This window comes from Daucus carota, chromosome 3, assembly GCF_001625215.2.
Source record: "Daucus carota subsp. sativus chromosome 3, DH1 v3.0, whole genome shotgun sequence".
Classification (NCBI taxonomy): Eukaryota; Viridiplantae; Streptophyta; class Magnoliopsida; order Apiales; family Apiaceae; genus Daucus; species Daucus carota.
Window position 1 is genome coordinate 4,585,757 of NC_030383.2, and position 20,695 is coordinate 4,606,451.

The following is a 20,695-nucleotide window of genomic DNA, read 5'->3' on the forward strand; positions in this document are numbered from 1 at the left end:
GTGTAGCCGGAGTTATGTCTTCACAGGCGCCTGGAATAAATTTGTCAAGGCGTATGAACTCCAGGCTGGTGATAGTGTTTTGTTTTACAAGAATTACAGTGGAGATGAATGTTTTTTTGGTATCGAAGTACGTTATGCAGGTGCCAGAAACATTGTTGGCTCTGTAACCAAAAATTTAAACAATGTAGAGGAGTTCATGAATGATGATACTATAAGGGTCAAGGAAGAACGTGAGGTGTCAGCATCTGAACCGAAGGAAAAAGATTTTCAGCTATTTGGCGTTCGTATAAAAAGAGCATCCACAGATTTTCAAGGTAAAAATCTCATAATAATGTGAAAAACTTCTTATATAAAGGGCTAGTTAAGTTAATATTGTACTGAAGTGTCTATAATGTTGACGTATTTTGTGAAGGTGGAAGAAGCATCGACGTGATTAAAGAAGAGGAGGATTATTTAGTACACAAGGCCGACTGTCGTAGAGTGAAGGAAGAGGAAGAGGAATTTGAAGGCCTGAAAGTAGACCTTAACTTATCACTCTGATTTTGTTAAATACGAAGAAATCAGTTCTTATTCGAAACTTCAGGTGCAAGAAGTATTTAGATAGCAAGTCTTGTCGGTTTGAGCTGGCGAATTTAGAACTGGTTTTAGTTTCATTTTTGATTTCTCAATAAGCATGTGGAAGGTGACCAGCCCGAAGATATCCATCTTCTTGCTCTTTCTCATGGATATCTTCTGCTTGTCCATCACAAGCCAAGACCATAACTTTGGTTGGAATTGAATCACACATTAATATTATCTGACGATAGAGAGTAATCAGTTTCATTTCAGCTGATTAAAAGATTTCAGTTAAAACACCTCCCTTAAGGGAGGTGTTTTAAATTCTAGTTTTTATTTATTAATAGATTTTAATAAATAAAAAAATAGAAATAAATAAAAAAATAGAAATAAGAAATTAAGTGAGGTGTTTTATCATTAAAACAACATTTCATAAAAAAAATTCTATTTTTGTCCGATCAATATTATCTCATATTTCCTCCATTTTTATGATTTCTTGAGAGCTTTATCTTGAATTTTAATCTTTCATGATTGTGGACTCTTGTTGTATAATTTTACATAATGCCACATGTTAACTACAAATTAAATTCGTTAAAACAATCTCAATAGGTCATATTCATTTTAGGTTTATTTTTAGGCTTTTTCTCAAATATAAAAGAATATTTTCATGATGCGCACCTATAACGCAAAAAATTAGATTGTACAAAAATTGATTATAGATTCTTTGCTTAATATGATTGAAAAAAATTAAAAATGTAAAAATTATTAATTAAATCGAAAGAACGCATTCCACCTGATTTGAAAATTCATTAGTAAAATAATGATTAACACCAAAAATGGACTTGGCACAGGATCAAACCAAGTAAATCTATATCAAAATTTCATGGGGCATCCTAATAATAACATAAACATTTCATGTAAAGAAACTTTGAGAAGTTTGTTATAACTTATATGACCTTCACTAAATATTCATGTGTATGAAATTGCTAAACAACTACAAAAGATAAACCAGTTCAAAAAATTAAAAATAAATCAGCTCAAAACACTAAAATATCTCCATGTAAGTGCTAACACGATCTTCAAAAAAAGAATAATTATATATTTTACAAAAATACATGTGAGAAACAATATTATCAAGTTAGGATAGGGACATGGCTGAAATGAAACAACTCAAGGGTCATGTTCCATGACAAACTATATATGGCACGACTTAGATTTCTTTTGAAACCAACTCTACTCTTAATAAGGTAAAAAATTAATTGTGATGTAACCTAAAGTCTAGCTTACACTTTAGATTAATGTAATATAAAAAGTGATCCTATTTGCAAATATGGTTAAAAAAATAGATTATAACTTTGGGAGGAGAAAATTATATAAGGTGAGGAAGCTTCGGATTATCAAAATTTCGACAAAGCTTTATCGGAAATTTGTAGTAGCGTGAGAATTTTAAAACTAATTTTCAAGATCGTAAACTTAAAACTACTTTTCGAGATATATAAGATATAGAATGTGACTTTTAAATCCTATGCGCTAAAAAAATTCATTAAGCGAACTTTGATCTTAGGCTTAGGAGAGGAGAAAAGAATTGCCAAACGTAAAGAAAAATCTTGATAAAAATTTCTCAATCCTTTAAACAAAAAGATCTTTACAAATTCCACTCAAGTTCTTTAAGCTTGAGTTTCATGCCCTCCTAAATTTGAGCAACTCCTTTTCAGCTTGCACCGTCAAAGAGCTTGGAACAAGAAAAAAAAAAGAATAAATAGAGAAAGGTGATTCATTAATTGTTGTATACCGTCACAAAATAAGAAAGACGAATTCGAATGAAGAAAAGAATAGTTAACACTATAGCAATGTTTTAATGATGGTTCTATGAAAATAAAACAGGAAATGAATTTATAAGTTTATACACCTAAACTGATGAACTTTAATCTCTCTCCTTAAATTTGATAAACCACGCAAGTAAACACATTAAAAGTATTAGATGGCTTATATCAGCTGCAAAATTTGTAAAGGAGTTACACGAAAAAATTGCTGATATAAAAGGCATTGGAAAGAAAGATTAGAGTTGAATGGATTATGTGAGTATTTGTTTATGAACAGGGAGAAAATGTTGAAAATATAAACTAGAATTATAACTACAGAATGAACAAGATAGCAATTGATATGTACAAGAGCGGAACTCTCTCAAGAACTACATTGTACTTCTTCTTGTTATTTCATCTGAATAAACCAAGCAATACATTTATAGAAAACAGCCCACAAGGTGGCTTAAAACAAGGAAACCACTACACCTAAACTCCTAAATGAATTCCACTTCACGATCCTATAATTACTCCACTCGACTCCTACTTCTACCACTTCATGACCTATCAGCAGCTATTTTCTAAGCCTAAAACAATAGTCACGACCATACTAGAGTAAAACAAACTTTATATAAATAAATAAATAAACAAAACAAATAATTAATAACAACTAAATTTAAGATTATTCCAACAATCACCCCCATAATCTTAAATTTATTTCCGCAAGTCTCTGATTTCCCGCAGTGCCCTCATTCTTTCAAACTTCGCAGCTGACAGAATTTCAGCGAACTAATCTCCCCTTTAATATTCTAAAATTTATGAAGCACTTCTCTTCATCTGTGATGCACTTCTCACCACCATCAATTTGTTGATTCACTTCTCATCAACACCAATTATATTTCTTGATGCACTTCTCATCAACATCAAAATACTTTGAGCACTTCTCTCCATCCTCCAGAGCAGCCAAAGCTTCCACTTATTCCTCTAACTTTAACTTCTTCTGAGAAGTGCAAACAAAATAGAATAGTACCCCCATATGCATCCCGTACTGCACATGATGATATCTCTCCCACTTGCCCACACCGCATCAAATCTTTCTCGGCGGCCCTTCTGTTGTAACCACCTTCTCAGCTTGAATTGCTTCTTGAAAATCATATTATTAATTATGCCACAAAAAACCTGGCTCTGATACCATGTTGAAAATATAAACTAGAATTATAACTACAGAATGAACAAGATAGCAATTGATATGTATGAGAGCGGAACTCTCTCAAGAACTACATTGTACTTCTTCTTGTTATTTCATCTGAATAAACCAAGCAATACATTTATAGAAAACAGCCCACAAGGTGGCTTAAAACAAGGAAACCACTACACCTAAACTCCTAAATGAACTCCACTTCACGATCCTATAATTACTCCACTCGACTCCTACTTCTACTACATCACTTCATGACCTATCAGCAGCTATTTTTTAAGCCTAAAACAATAGTCACGACCATACTAGAGTAAAACAAACTTTATACAAATAAATAACTAAACAAAACAAATAATTAATAACAACTAAATTTAAGATTATTCCAACAAGAAAAACACAAGACAACTATCTTTTCGATATAATCAAATGGGTCGTGTGTCAGGGAACAGTTATCCAACAATCACTCTCCCACAAAAAAAAATAATTTAAGTATCCGTGTATATTTTCCACCGGTAGACTGTTGTCCGCGGTTATTATACACAGACCAACCGCTGTTTTTATACGCGGATAATGTAGAGGGTATCATGGTTTTCATACTTGTTATTACTCTCCTTCTTGTAAGTCGGGGAAAAACAAGACAAAAACAGGGAGTGGTGAGGTGGAGCATGATAATTGAGGTGGATTTCGTGCAACCAGCTGACCTACTCCTCACAAATACTTTCTTTTATGATACGAATTTCGTCGCTTTCCAATTGTTTGCTTCTTTTCAAAAATCAAGTTGGACTTGCCCTCTTTGTTAAATTTTAAATTTAAATTAATTACTTATTCAACAAGTTAAGGTAATCAATAATAAGCAATTAATTTTAATTTGAATAAGAAAATAAAATTAAAATTAATTTTAATTAATTATTTATTTATTTAAAAAGTTAAGGTAATAATAATAAGAAATTAAAATTCAAATTAATTACTTATTTAACATTTATAATTAATATAAATTCACATCTATAATTAATATTTATAATTATTAATATTTATAATTAAATATGAGTTTATATTTATAATTAATATAAATTCATATTTATAATTATAATTAATATTAATTATAAATATGAATTCATATTTTATATTTGAATGTTATATATATTTATAATTATATAATTAATGAATATTTATTAATATTAATTATATTATAAATATTAATTTATAAAATCTTATAATAATCATGAATATAAATATGAATTTATTAAACATGTCTTCTCATAATAAGATTTCTGTAAAAGATAATATTTATTAAAAATATTCTAATATCCAATATATTCATGTTTATTTTGATTACCTTAATTTTAATCTAAAATTTAATATGGAGGGGAAGTCCAACTTGTTTTTGAAAATAAGCAAACAATAAAAAACCGACGAAATTCATATCATAAAAGAAAGTAATGGTGAGCAGGGGATAGGGGATAGGTTAGCTGTTTTTAACTCTGCTTGCAAAGAGTAATAACACGAGTATGAAAACCATGATACCATGATACCCTCTGCATTATCCGCGTATAAAAACAGCGGTTGGTCCACGCATAATAACCGCGGATAGCAGTCTGTGCTATCGGCGGAAAATATACACGGATACTTAAAAAGTTTTCTTTTGTTCCACAGTGGATCGTTCATCCAACGACTGGGAGAGGGATTGTTGGATAACTGTTTAGTGACACACGGTTGTAAGGGAACAGGACCCTAATCAAATATTGGAGAGAGGATCCAGCAATTGTAAACGCAAAAGCACAGAGAAGAGAACCCGGCAACCCGGGAGTTGTTCCAAGACAACGTGACTACAGAAATTCCCTGATGATATAGCTGAAAACACCGAGCATACATCATAGACAGGGATAAGGAGCACTGTAATTTCAAAAGAATTGGGCTCAGAGACTCTCTTTGCAGCATTTATATATGTAACAGAAGATTTCAATAATTGGAAAATTATTTTGTTTTGTTGTTTTAATTCTATATTTATATATAACAAACATTTAATTAATTAAAACATATATATATATATATATATATATATATATATATACTATTATATACTTATATATAATAAGCGTAAGGGAGATAATTTGGTCGCATGGTCCTATGTTCCAAAACCTTATCATCCGTTGGATCGTATATTGAACAAATAAGCACCGTTAGATTAGAACATAGTTAAGTTCTGTAAGGCAACCGATATCTACTTGCATGTTTATAATTCCTTTTCTGAATTCAAAACAAATTTTGTATTTCACGTGTTTTTGATTTATTTATTTTTAATCCAGAATAAAAATTTTACTACCTGTTTTATTTGTAGAATCATATAAATCGCACCGTCACAATTTTTATATAATATATTTTAAAATTAATAAGTCGGATTTATATGAGGTCCGAATACAAAAACTTTTTCTTAGTCCAAACCAGATTCCACCTTCTTATTGCATGTTTATGATTCCTTTTTTTAATTCAAAACAAATTATGTTTATTAATTTTAATCTAGAATCATATAAATTTTTAGAAAAATATAATCACGTTATAATAATTTTAGAATAGAATACATTTATAAATAAAATCTAATAGAAGTTGGTGTCACATATTCTACTCAAAATATATTAAAATTTGATAGAAATAATTTAAATATACTTTGGCGTGATACGTACGAGAAAAGGAATGGCTTGATTGCAATAGTTTATTTGAAGGCATTAATGACTGTGATTATGTATTTACAACAGTTCTAACTTACAAACAAATCATAATTTCAAATTTTATTGAAAGTTTTATTTATTATTTATAAATTAAATTTTTTCACACCATTTAAGATATATTTAAAAAGTTTATAAATAATTAAAAAGCTCACGTGCCTTGCACGGGCTATAAGCTAAACTATTAAAGCCGAAACATTAAAAGTTTGGTCGGTCGGTACTTTGGCCAAAATACAGGCCTATGCATGTAACCACTTATTCACTTGGGCCGAAATACGGGCCTATCTGTATAACCAATTATTCTTTCTAAATAAAATATATTATTTTTTTAAATTTTCTAACTAAAAAAATTCAACTTTTTAAAATAACATCGAGCAACATAGTAATTACCTTTTTAACTAAAACACATTATCTTTTTCAGATTTCCTAACTAAAAAAATCGATTTTCAACAATTAACACGGGCAACATATGTATAAAAACATAATATTATTATATATAGTTATTAATAAATAACCGGTGATATTTTTCAACTAAAATCAATTAACATTATTTTTAAATATTCTAATGGTCTCACTTTAAAAGTGATATTATAAATTTATACTATACTGCATATTATTATACTGTTAAAGACGAAAGCCGAAAAATGAGAAGTTCAATTGGTTAGTTGGTCGGTCGATCAGTCGAGTTTGGTGAGATGGTTGTTATTCAACCCACGGACCTCATTAATTTATAATATGTTATAATATTTTTTTATTATCTATCAAATCAAAACATTAAAAATTAGGTCCGTATGATGGATTGATATTTGGGTTTATACGTCTCTTTAACTTATAATATGTTCTATACTATATTATTAATTATTACTAACGAAATATTATAAGGTTGATTGGTTGATTTATATATGGTTTTATAAATTTCCTTAAATTATAACATGTAAACAAATATATTTAACATTCTCATCAAAACATATGTTCGACCTAATTTTTAATTAGTCATTTGACGGACTTAACTATTAAGAATTTACTAGCCTTTAACCCGTGCGAAGCACGGGCGGATATATAGTTCGTAATTTATTATTTATAATTTAAATTTTAACATCATTTTATTAATATTTTAGTATTAATGGATTGAGTTTTAATTAAATTATATTATTCAACTAACTATATTTTCATATTAGGATATTAGTACATTTAATCCGAATTTAGTACACGTAGATTTAAAAATAAAAAATCAGAAAATTCAAATCTTTTCCAAACATAACCGATCGTGTAATACCTTTGAAAGATTCAGTAATCTAATCAATCGAATTTCAACATAATTTTGTAATCTTGGTCTTTTTGACAACAATAACTTTTAAGATTAGAGTTAGAAACGGTTATGTAATGGTTTGTGTTTATCTTGAAATAGAACACGTTAAAGTTAAAAAGAGTTATATGAAGGTTGTTGTTAAAAAAAGATATTCAAAATTGTATATTTATAATTTTATTTATAACATCATTATAATTTTTTTAATAAAATATTATATGATAATGTATTTTTATGAGTGTTTTTAGTATTTGAAACTGTTTAACAATGTAATACTAATGGACTCCACATTTGTAGACTTGTAGTCCCAAAAGGAGAGTACCAAACCAAAAAATATAACTAAAACCTTGGAATACAAATTATACCCATGTTGGCTTATTATAGTATAGTATAGATTCAGCTGTTAAATAAAAATTTATTTAACCACCTTATTCAATCGTAATTTTATTTTTACAATAAAATTAGTTAAATTTAAACTACATATGATAAAATAATAAATATTATAATCACCCGTGCATTGCACGGGTTATAAGCTAGTATATATAATAGTGACTTTACTCAATATAATGACTATTTATGGAAAATTATGTGCGATAATGAATAATTTTAGAAAAACAATATTTTCAATTCAAATCTTGTTTTGATAAGATATTACACTACAACCATCAATATTTTTTCAAAGGAGAAATTTCAATTTATGCAAAAGTACATGTGACCATCCTTCGTAATACATACTAATATCATGATAAATAAATTAGTCATTAAATAATCTCTCATATTATATAATCGGAGGCCAATTTAAACTTATTTGATCATTAGATTTGGGTATTCCAAATTAATGAAGACAAGAACCAAGGTGCGCTGCTGCTAAATTCGTAAGAGTATCTCCAATGACGTTGGTTATAATTGTTGGCTAAATTGGACCTGTAAGATTTTATGTAAAATTTGCTGAACTTCTAATACATTGTGCTTCAATGGTATTGGCTATATTGGTTGGCTATAATTTAAAAATAGTATGTTATTAATATTTAGATTATTATAAATAGAATATATTAGTTTAATATGGTAATAAATAATTTGTAATCAGCGGGAAAGAGGAAAAAAACCTGCGTGAGATGACGTGGAATTCACTAAAGATATGTAGTGGTTCGACAAATATAGTCATTCATAGGGGGATGGCTATAATTATAGACAAGGGCTTACTACAGTTGGAGTGCTCTTTTTTATGGGCATTGGTTATAATTTTTAATTTTAGTAAGCCAACTAAAATGATTGGAGATGCTCTAAAGATAGGAGGCCTAAGGTCTACTGCCACCTAAAACAACTTCTACAACAATGGCGGGAGATGCTTTTACCCACTTAACACATGGCTAAGAAAGAGTTGTAAATACTTTACTCATTTCTTATCAAAAATCTATACTCATTTCTTATCAAAAATCTATGCAACTGTACGGTACAACCATAAGCATACAATCTTAACTCTAGTTTCTTCATACTCTTTGAACTTGACAGACTGGGTTCAAGTTAGTTTGTGTTGGTACTGACAGATGGAGATGGAATTACCAAAATCTTGCAAGAATAATTAAAACACATTAATTGCTTTGAGGTGTGATACTATCAGATTTATTTCACTCAATTGTTAGACAATTTGCTAAGAAGTTATTAGCGTAATTATTCTTCCGCGATACAACAAAACATGAAGGATGATAATTATCAATATCGGTACTTAGGAAAAGCTTGATAAATATGAATAGGTATTGTTTGTTAGAAAACTCAAAACTCTAAATATCTTGTACATCACATATAAAATATATAGCCAATTTAATTTTTAGTAGTTTTGAAAAATTAATCATACAAGCTTTTATTTTCTCACCTCATTTAAGTATAAAAAAGATTCATAAATATCTTTTCCATTTTATTGATTCTATAAAACAAAATTCCAACTTTCGTGTGGTGCATATGCGAAGACGGGAAATGCTGTTTCAAAACGAAATTATTTACTAAAGTAATAATACCATGTGCAAATGTAGGACTAAGTCTAACTCGCAAGGATACCAGAGTCTTGATATCATCAATGTTTATTTTGCGGTCCGGCTGGCCCAGGCTTCTGGTCTAAAGCTCTGGATGCCATCCTCTTCTTCTCATCCTGGACCTCCATAGTATCCTCTCCTCAATGCTTTTTCGAGCAACGATATATTCTTACAATTGTCACCTCATTCATTTGCCCTATCCGATGTACTCTGTCATTTGCTTGTTCCTCATTAGCTGGATTCCACCATACCGCGCACCCGCACTCATGCTTCCTAGCCACCGTGACTCGAGGTGGTGCAGCGTATTAGTAGGGGTTAAATGGCGTTTTGGTCACTCAACTGACCGGAAACTTTCAATTGGGTCATCCAACTCAAAAAGCTGTCAGTCACATCATTATACTCTTAAAAATTTTCATTCAGGTCACTGGCTGTTAAACTCCGTTAAAAATTTGACGGAAAGCTGACTAAGCGTAGTGACTTGGCTTAAATAAATCCACCGTGGCGTGTATAGTCAGCTAAAGTGGCATTTTGGTCACTCAACTGACTACAAACTTGCAATCGGGTCATCAAACTCAAAAAATTTTCATTTAGGTCACTTATCATAATATTCGTTAAAAGTTGAAAAAATAATAATTAAAAGCTATTATGCAGCACCTTTTTTTTTCTCTCTTGAAAATTCCGAAACTTATCAACAATGAAACAAATACACACAAATAAAATCAATAGCTTCACCCACAAAAACTTAATCTTTGTTTATCACTTGTCGTTGTATATATCTTGAGGCCATTTTGGAAAAACTCATTAAATTTTTTATGGACTTTTCTACAATGACCAAAAGATTTATAAAATGACAATAGATTTATAAGTATGAAGTTTTTCCAAAATGGCCTTAAGTTATATAAAACGATAAAAGATAAACAAAAATTAAGTTTTTATGGGTGAAACTATTGATTTTTTTGTGTGTGTATTTGTTTCATTTATTAATAAGTTCCGAAATTTTAAGAGAGAAAAAAGGTGTTGCATGATAGCTTTTAATTCTTTCTTTTTTCAATTTTTAACGGATATTATGATAAGTGACCTAAATGAAAGTTTTTTGAGTTTGATGACCCGATTGCAAGTTTGTAGTCAGTTGAGTGACCAAAATGCCACTTCAGCTGACTGTACATGCCACGGTGGATTTATTTAAGCCAAGTCACTACGCTTAGTCAGCTTTCCGTCAAATTTTTAACGGAGTGTAACGGCCAGTGACCTGAATGAAAATTTTTAAGAGTATACTGATGTGACTGACAGCTTTTTGAGTTGGATGACCCAATTGAAAGTTTCCCGTCAGTTGAGTGACCAAAACGCCATTTAACCCGTATTAGTAGCAGCAAGATTAACTCTGGTACCTGATGCCTTTGGACTGCCAAGAAAAACTGTGGGACCTTCAAGGAGCCTGAGCACCAAAATCATGAATGATGAACTGTGAGAATATAACAGAGTTTTCTGTTGGGTCCTGATCCCGTGCTGCTGAAAGAAGTTTCAAGAGAGAAGTTATCTTTAATGATTTACTGGAAGAGACAAATTCGGCATTATCACTTTTTTCTTTTGGAGCCGAGAAGATATCAAACTCCGACAGATCATGCCGGCAAAGAGGGCAGCAGAGTTTGCCACGTCTTAGGGTCTTTAGGATATTGCAGGACTTGCAATATATATGAGCACATTCATAGTGATCGTGTATATGATTAACTTGTTGAGCGGGTGTCAACCAAGTTCCATATGGAAAATATAATGAAGATATGGCTCGGATCTAACCAGTCAAAAAACTCTACTAGACGACTTTTGAGAGGAGCCCAAAACAAACATCTGAGGCATTTTAAAAGATATAATTAATCATGTTAAATAACTAAAAACTCCTAAAGAAAATGAAATTACAATCGTCCGAATTTATCGAGTTTTAAACAAGATGATCATATAAAATATTTGATACTTTTTTATTTTTAGCAAGCTTAAAAGATTAAAAAAAATATTGTTACCCGTACGTTTATATTATGCACAATTTTATTAGATTAATACTGCTACAAAACATTTCTATTATAAGAATGTTCATACAAAACATTAATATAGTAAAAAAATACAAATGAAATTGTTAATTATGTCTTATGAAAGATAATTTATGATTTTATAATTTATAAAATGAAATATAACTTATACATGTATTATCATGATTATGGTTGATAACAACTCATTATTATTATATCTAAATACTTATTTTGTTATGACCATCCATTCTATCTTAATTTAATATATATGTGTGTTTTTTTAGTTTTAATATTTAGAATTTACAAATACTATCTTGCTTTTACCATCATCATAATAACAATGACCAGACAGTTTGAAATATTTTAAAACAGAAAATAGTTTTAAAATTAAAAATAATAAGCCCATGAATTACACACTAATTGTTTCTCTTCTACGAACTATTTAGCTTTTACTATGATGTTTCCCAAAAATTAAAGATAAATACTTTTATCGTAGTAATTAACTATATTTCAATATTTTTAATCTTAATTTAAAATTACATGTTTCTAAATTTAATTTGAATATTATCTATTTATATAAAACAATCACAAAAATATAATTATACACACACACACATCCATACACTATAATTATATAGTTTCAAAATTAAAAACGTATTTCATTTTTTTTCCAATCATTCATTTATTATTTCATATCCCTATATAAAAATAATTATATTTATCAAATTGTCCTCTTATTTTGTTTAAGGTATAATCAATAATAAGAAAAGGTATTATTAAGTTCAATTTTACAAAATTAATAGTTTTCGTTAGAATATTATTTTCAAATATAAAATATTATATAATAAAATTCATTATTTTTTAGTTTAATAAAAAATTTACTTTTCTGAAAACCCTTGTAATCTCATTTATTAATACACTTATAATATAAAAATAATAGTAAATTAATGAAAAAATAAATGAATGTTCAACTTGTTAGGAATACATTATTCGGTAATGTTTGACAAAAATATGTAATTATTTTTACTTGAAATTTATTTTAATAGAAAAAAATAATTAAAACATATTTTTTCTTGTATTCTTAATATTCTCATATAATTTTTTTATTATTGATTTTTTATATTGCTTGAGGGAACAAGTCTTGAATACTTACAAATTTCTTGAGAGCAAATTTAAATCAAAGAATAATACCATAATAACACAAGAATTATACTAAGTATCAACCAACACTTATTTTATAAAAAATATTGAGCTATATTATATTTTCATTTTGTTATTTTGTGTCACACTAGTCATAAAGGTGTATCTATTCTTTGTACATATTTTAATCTATAAAAAGACTATTGTGAAGTAATTAAGTAAGATATATTTTATTATTATTATCAATTCTTCTTTGTTAGATATTTTTTCGTTATCATTGATATCAGTTGAGTTATGATAACTTTATTAATGTTATCATCCGCCTTTTAAACTAATACAATCAAAAAAGAAATTTAACTTTAAAAATTTGTAAATATAATTTCAATTGCACCTAGGCCGCGCATGGCGCGGCTAGTAAATAATACTGATACAAAACATTCATCACAACATCCCCGAACCACTCTGATGGGAGACATCCCTGTTACAAAACAACCGAAGGCTCAACATACCAAACATATATCCCCCATGCCGCCATTGATTCACTTCTTCAAGCCAGTACTGCATGTATACTTGCTATGTGTGACCTTTATGCATGTGTGTCACAAGCACATAGCGCTCTAAGCTCAGTGCAACAAGAAGCCTTGTGATGCTTGTGGAGAGAAAGGGAATGTGCTATATGTGGATTTTGGAACCACAGGTATTGTCGATTTTTTCCAGCTACATTCCTGGCAGTCCTCTGCATCACTCTCTGCACCTCCTTGTTGAGATTTCAGGTATGCACACATTCATCCATTTCTGTGGCATTTACAGCAAATTAGTTAGCTAAACACAATCACTTATAGAGTTATCATAAGTTTAAAAATTGAAAATCATGTTAATTTCATAGTTTCACCCAATCATATACACAGCTAATGTAGGAGTAAGTGAACTCACAAGGATAGCAGAGTCCGGATATCATTGATGTTTAGTTTGTACACCGCTGGCCCAGCCATCCTCTTCTGATCCTGGAGAGCCAATATCCGCTCCTCGATGCTGTTTCGGGCAACGATTCGTACAACAGTCACGTCTTTCGTTTGCCCTGTCAGGTGTACTCTGTTTATTGCTTGGTCATCAACTTCTGGATTCCACCAGGGCTCCAGAAGGTACACCCTATTAGCAGCGGCGAGATCAACTCCGGTACTTGATGCCCTTAGACTGGCAAGCAAAACCGTGGGACGACCATTAGGAGCTGCCACACCAAAATCTTTGATCACTTGAGCCCTCTTTGTTGCGATCATCGATCCATCTAAACGCAATACATTGAAGCCAGCAGTCTTCAGAGGCTCTTCAAGTAAGATCAGCATCTTCCTGAACTGGGAGAATACAACAGACTTTGCTGTGGGGTCCTGATCCCGTGCTTCTGATAGAAGTTTCAGGAGAGCAGTTATCCTAGATGATTCTCCGGAAGAGGCCATTTCGGCATTACTTTGTTCTGTTGGAGCTGAGAAAATATCAGACTCCGAGAGATCATGCCGGCAAAGAGGGCAGCGGGGTCTGTCACGCTTGAGGGTCCTGAGGATGCATGACTGGCAGTATATGTGAGCACACCGTGTGATCACAATGTTGTTTGGGGCTGAAAGGCAGATCGGACACTCCAATTCTTCACTGCCGTCCAGTATTGCCGCCATTTTCTTCAGCAGCTCAGGGTTGTTGGACAGCTCTGCATGCATTTGCTTGTGCTTGTAAGTGTTCATCATAATAACATAACTTAAGAGTACATAAATAAAACTATGTAGTCCATAAATGTGAATAAAAGATAGTTCTGCAAAATACCTTCTTTATTGCTGCACGGAAGAGTTGCGATGTGAACTTTAGGGCAGAGGTCCATATGAGTACATGTCTGGCGGAGTCGGAGAACTATTCCAAGCACGGCTATGTAGTGGCTTCTGACTGTGCCTGAGGAGATGTAATCCTGAACGGCAGTCTTAGCCTCCACTTCCATCTGATCATAAAGCTGCCTTTCCTCGGCAGAAAGATCGACAGAACATATTTTCATGATTTTTCGAGGCAATCCGAGTATGTTCTGCTCTTTCGTCCTCCTCAAACAGATGGCTTCCATTACAGCCTAACACAGAACATGAAAATTCTTTCAAATATAATAAAGTACTATATTAGATAGCCAACAAACACCACTCTAGCACACAATAAAAGGAGAGGTTGCCATTACTACTTGAAAACACATGCGAATCCAAGAAATCATAACAATGTCAGATCATATCAAGCTAAATGATTAAAGTACATATCTAGGAATTGTGAAGAAATTATTCAGGTAACATTGCTCATAAAACAAAAACAGGAACAGACAATTAACTTCTCTGCAAGTCCCTGAATTCAAGTAATCCCCAACTCACCATCTGTGTAAGTTTGTAGGACAAGGGGACATAAGTAGTGCAACAATCAATAATTAAGCAGGTATTTTAGACGAGTGCATGCACTATACAGGCAAAGAATGTTAAAACGTGTACCTGTAACCGAGTGACCTCACTACTCGTGTCCACTGGCTTTAGCAGCGTCTTTTTCCAGGAGTGTTTATCTGTAAATGGATTGTATTTCAGAAATGACATGAAAGAATACATGTCCATTGTAGTGTTTTGTAGGGGAGTTCCTGTGACCAGCCACCTCCGCCTAGCATTTAACCTAAGTACAGCAGAGGCTTGTGTAGGAGTGGAGTGCTTTATCAGATGTGCTTCATCCAAAATCACCCTCCACCAAGGTACTTGGAATACTGGTGATCCCGATTCCAGTTCCGAAGCCAATAAAGAGTATGTGGTGAGTACCAAATCATACTTTATAAGCTCCATTGGGTCCTTAGTCCTCTGTTTATAATACAGGTAAACACTAAACTTCCCCGGCTTCGTGTGCTTTTTCAATTGCTCTTTCCACGTCGAAAACACAGAAGTCGAGGACACAACCAATGTTGTCCTGGAAGCCACAAGATCAATCAAAGCATTTCCATCATTACTTAGCTCTCCTACAACTCTCTGCCTTTTCCTCATTTTATCCACCACTCTACTCCCTCTCGCCCTCTTCGGCTCCTTACCTTGATAAATAGCAAATTCCTCCTTACCATCCTCCACCACATCACTTCCCGAACCACTACCACTACCACCACCATAACTACACTTATCCGACGCAATCAAAGAAAGAAGAGTCAAGGTCTTCCCCATCCCCGAATCATCCCCCAAAATCCCCCCACGCAAAGCCCTCGGCCTATGCGCCACCCCAACATTCATAACCTCATTAACAAAACTCCCATCACACTGCTCCACCCAAAAAGGTGGCATCCCAGCCCAACTCTCCGTCTTCACCATCCAAGCCAACGCCTTCTTCTGATGCAAAAACAACTCCGTCTTAACCACCTCCCTCGGCGTCTCCACCACTTCCACCACCGCACCATCACTCACAACTCTAGCTATCCCATTCAATCTCCTCTGATCATGCTCATCCTGCCTCGCCATCTCAACTATCTCCACACTCCCTTCAGTCCTAATTATCTCCAATCCACCCCAGATTATCTTAGCATAAACCTCATCCACCTTCTCCCGAATAGCAAACACATAGATTTGAACCGGCCTCCATTTAGCATCGGCTTTCATCGAATAATTCGGAATAATCGCTTCAACCCAAACCAAGCCAGCATCCATCAACCGCGCCAACACAACAGACGCTCTCTCATCAAGATACCCAACTTCCACGTTCATCCCATTAAACACTTTGATAACATACCGGTTTGACCAGAAGCTGTTATAATCACGAACCAAAGTCACCATTTCTCTCCCGGCGAGCGCACCGCGAACTTTCACTCCCAGAATATCCGCTGTTATGAACCCCAACATACAAACATCCCAGGGATGATTTAGCTTGGTGGGGTCCACTCCGGTGACGACCTCATGACCGCCGGTGGGGAATTCCGGCAAGGTGTAAACATTCACTGGATGTCCTTGGTGTGCCATTTTCAAGCTGTGTGTATAGGTTTTGTGGCTGTGGAGATTTTTTTTGAATGAAATGTGAAGGCGGGTTTGGTGAGTGAAGATGAAGGGAGAGTGGAGTTTATATAGGTGGTGAAATGGAGAATAAGACCGTGTTTGGTATGGTCTTAAGATGGTATGTATTTATGACAAAAAAGGTTACAACCAGTAACCAACAGCTTTTGGAAAATTTTATTTATTGTCATTAGGATTTTAGATACTATTTGTTGGATTTGTGCTTTAAATGGGTTGGAGGAGGGGGATCTTTTAAGAATTTAAATGTACTTTTGAGAAGATTATAAAAGTTTTAGTTGTATACAGGTTGTATTTAAAATATAAGATCCTAACATTCAAAAGGAATTTAAGTCTCATGAATTAATGAATATTCAATCTCTATTATATATTTATGGTTTTTTATTCATAAATTCGGGAAGTTTAGGAGATATTCAATAATTTTTAACTGTCTCCTAAAAATTATTTATGTCAATTGATTATATTCAATGAGATTTTAGTGGATTGTGTCCGATTTATATTTTCTACGGATTCTTGATAAAATGTCGCAAAGTTGATATAGTTTTTTTTGGATTTAAGCACAATCCATCAAAATCTCATGAATTTGATGGGATTTCAGAAAACTTAATATACATCGAAAAAGATCATAAAATTCATGATTTTATGAAGCCAAAAAAAATCCATCCAATATTTGAATACCGTCAGAGACTTTAATAGATTTTAAAAGATCTCAATTGAATATCACTCGATTAATAAAGCTTGTCTTAAAATCTTGATTGAATACAATCAGATTTTATAACATGATTTAAAATCTCAATTTAATATCTCAACATTCAATTATACATTTTAAAAAATCCGTATTGAATACTCTCGTATTTCATAAATGAAAAAAAATCTTTTAAAATCTCAATTGAATACACCCTATTAGATTATCATGTACTTGGAATATAACCCACCACAACTTATTATTATTATATTAAAACTAATGAAATACAATTTCTAACTATATTATAATATTGTTTGACGCTGATCCTAACAAATACAAGTCTTTTAATATGCAAGGATAATATTACTTAATCTTAATCAGTGTTGTAAAAAGCGCATTAAGCGGCCGATTAAGCGGCCGCCTAAGCGGAATCGGTCCTAAAGCGCTTCGATTTTGTATTAAGCGGAAAATTAAGCGTTTTTGACAATTAAGCGGACAATTAAGCGGATTAAGCGGTAATTAAGCGGTCAAAATGATGTTGACTTGCTAATTTTTTTTAAATTTTTTGTTTGAAATATTAATTTTTTAATAATATAACTATAATTATATTATAAAATTAAAAAAAAATATTTTATCAAAAATATTAAAAATGCATATTCTTAACACAACATAATATTATTTTTAAATATATTAATATTATAACTAAATATTTAATTATATTTAATTAATCCGCTTATTGACCCGCTTAAAATTCCGCTTAAGCGTCCGCTTTACCGCTTAAGCGCTAGAAGGTTCTCCTGCCGCTTAGAACCGATTTGCGCTTTTCACAACACTGATCTTAATACATATATTTGAATATTGATAATGTGTTGTTTAGTTTAATAATTGAAAATATATATTGAGAAATTTGCTAAAAATATGTATGTTATAAAAATTTAAAATTACGCAAATTGAAATTCAACTAATTCAATATTTTAATATGATGTGTTATATTTTATACATAATCCAACTATTTTCATAGTTTTTTCCATGCCAAATATATATTTTTTGACAGATTTCCATGCCAAATATTGATATAAATATAATACAAAAATTGAGACTATATAAGAAATTCAATAAGGTTAACTTTCAATATTACTAGTTTGACCTTTTTATTTGGTATTATTTTCATTCAACTTATTTCTATAAATTTTTTAAATTGCTCGACACGTATTTTAATACTCTTATAAAATATAATTTTATAATTTATTTCAAAATAAAAATTCTGCTTAAAAGTTTAATTTCAGAAAAAAAAAAGTTAACAAATGGAGGAAAGGGGGAAGAGAAGAACCAAACAAGGTCTTTTGTGGGGGGAGTTAAACAATGCATAGCAAAATAGAAGGGGGCTGGTCCTGGCAGTCGAGTGCCAGGAACGCGGTAACTAGCATATAGTTTCTGGGCCGTTGGATGAATATCAAACCGCTAGACGGGGAAACGCGCTAGACACATTTTTCCCGTCTAGCGGTTAAAAACCGCTAGACGTGTTAAAATTTTGTTATAATCCTGCCCGCTGGATATGCATCCAACGGTCAGAAAACTGTGGGCCAATTAATCTGTCCACAACCATCGATGATTGTGGACCAGGACCCAAAATAGAAATGTGAATTGAGATAGATACTTGTAAAAGACACTGCTTGGCTTTGCATGATAATGGGGCCCACTTTTTGGCAATATTAGCATGAGTAACGTACGAGGAGAAGGAACAAATACCTTTGTTAGGACTTGGGAGTTGGGAGTACTTACAAAACCATGCAAAAAGTTTAACACGTGCACCCTTCCACGCGACTATTTTGGACACTCTCGGTCTACTCTTTTCGTTTCTTACATTTTCTTATAATTTTCTCTCTTTTTTTTGAAACTTTTCTTATAATTTTCTTATTATTTAATATATATTTTAATTTTTTATAAATATATTTTATATTTTAATTTTAAAACTTTTGTCTCGAAATAAAAGTTTAAACATTATAATTTTACTGATAAGAAAAAATTAATTATTTTTTAAAAGCAATATCGTGAAAGGTTTAAGTATTATTATTAATAAATTTAAATAAGTTACTAGGCCAAGATTAATAATCCCATGACATGAAAGAATTTTACAAGCACAGGAAGACCAATGCACCTTACTTGGAGAATATTCACGTGCTATTGTAATCAAATTTCATGACCTTCAATCACGGTTTATTTATAATAGTCATCATACAGTTGCAGTACAGGACGATTCACAACTGAGCAATTTTGAACCATAAATATTTAATTTAGTGATTCCTTTATATTTGCATAAGTGAGATTTTAGTCCACATAAATAAGACTTTATACTAAGATTTGTAGTATGCATGTGATTTGTAGGAAATTTGGTTTAGTTTGTTTGTTTTTTTCTTGTCACTTTCCTTATTTTTATTTTTTGTTATTTAAAGTTAATTGTTACTCTCACTTGCTCTCATTTTTTTTATATGATTTTTTATTATTTGACACACATTTTCATTTCTTTATCATTTTTAACTACCCGACATACATTTTAAATTGTATATAATATACAATTTCTTAATTTTACTTTCTAATTTTTTTTTCTTTTATAAACATATAAATTAAATTTTATTTAAAAGTATAAAATAAATTACGAAATTACTGCCGTTTGGGTTAACTTAAAAAAAGTGACTTCTCGCTTATAGTAAAGAAGTGGAGTAGGCTTATAGTAAAGAAGTGGAGTAGAAGTGAGAAGTAAATAAATTAATAAAATATTAGGAAAAGAAACAGAAGCTGTGAGAGAGAAGTTAGCATTCTCATATTCTTAAAAATGCTTTTACTTCTTTACACAAACGGCTCAAGAGAAACAGAAGCCGGAAGCATCTTCTGCTTCTCTCGACCAAACAGGCAATGTAGAAGATTAATTCATAAGGCTCACCTCATAGCATGTTAAGGAAAATAAATTAGATCATAGAGTTGAGTAACTAAACAAAATCGTTCAAATAAATAAAAATTAAATAAAATTGCGAGAAATCATACATCAGTCATGATATCACGTACATATCACCACCCACTTTCGTTATGTTATCCTTTTCTTATTTTATGTGATTTTTTATATTTAGAATATTAATTCATCAGGCCGACCTCATATATCACAAAGATTAAAATTAAGATTACATAGGGCATTGCTCA

The 20,695-nt window shown here is 31.5% G+C and overlaps 2 protein-coding genes across 2 annotated transcripts; both read right to left on the reverse strand.

The window, feature by feature from the left end:
- Positions 1 to 13,704: 13,704 nt before the first annotated feature.
- Positions 13,705 to 14,873, reverse strand: LOC108212090 (putative SWI/SNF-related matrix-associated actin-dependent regulator of chromatin subfamily A member 3-like 1). Its single transcript, XM_017383822.2, has 2 exons — positions 14,588 to 14,873; positions 13,705 to 14,474 (listed from the first exon to the last, which is right to left on the reverse strand). Exons 1-2 carry the CDS (start codon positions 14,871 to 14,873, stop codon positions 13,705 to 13,707), a joined length of 1,056 nt encoding a protein of 351 aa, XP_017239311.2.
- A 247-nt stretch (positions 14,874 to 15,120) lies between these two features.
- Positions 15,121 to 16,767, reverse strand: LOC135151112 (putative SWI/SNF-related matrix-associated actin-dependent regulator of chromatin subfamily A member 3-like 1). Its single transcript, XM_064088679.1, has 2 exons — positions 15,280 to 16,767; positions 15,121 to 15,168 (listed from the first exon to the last, which is right to left on the reverse strand). Exons 1-2 carry the CDS (start codon positions 16,765 to 16,767, stop codon positions 15,121 to 15,123), a joined length of 1,536 nt encoding a protein of 511 aa, XP_063944749.1.
- Between the last annotated feature and the right edge of the window lie 3,928 nt (positions 16,768 to 20,695).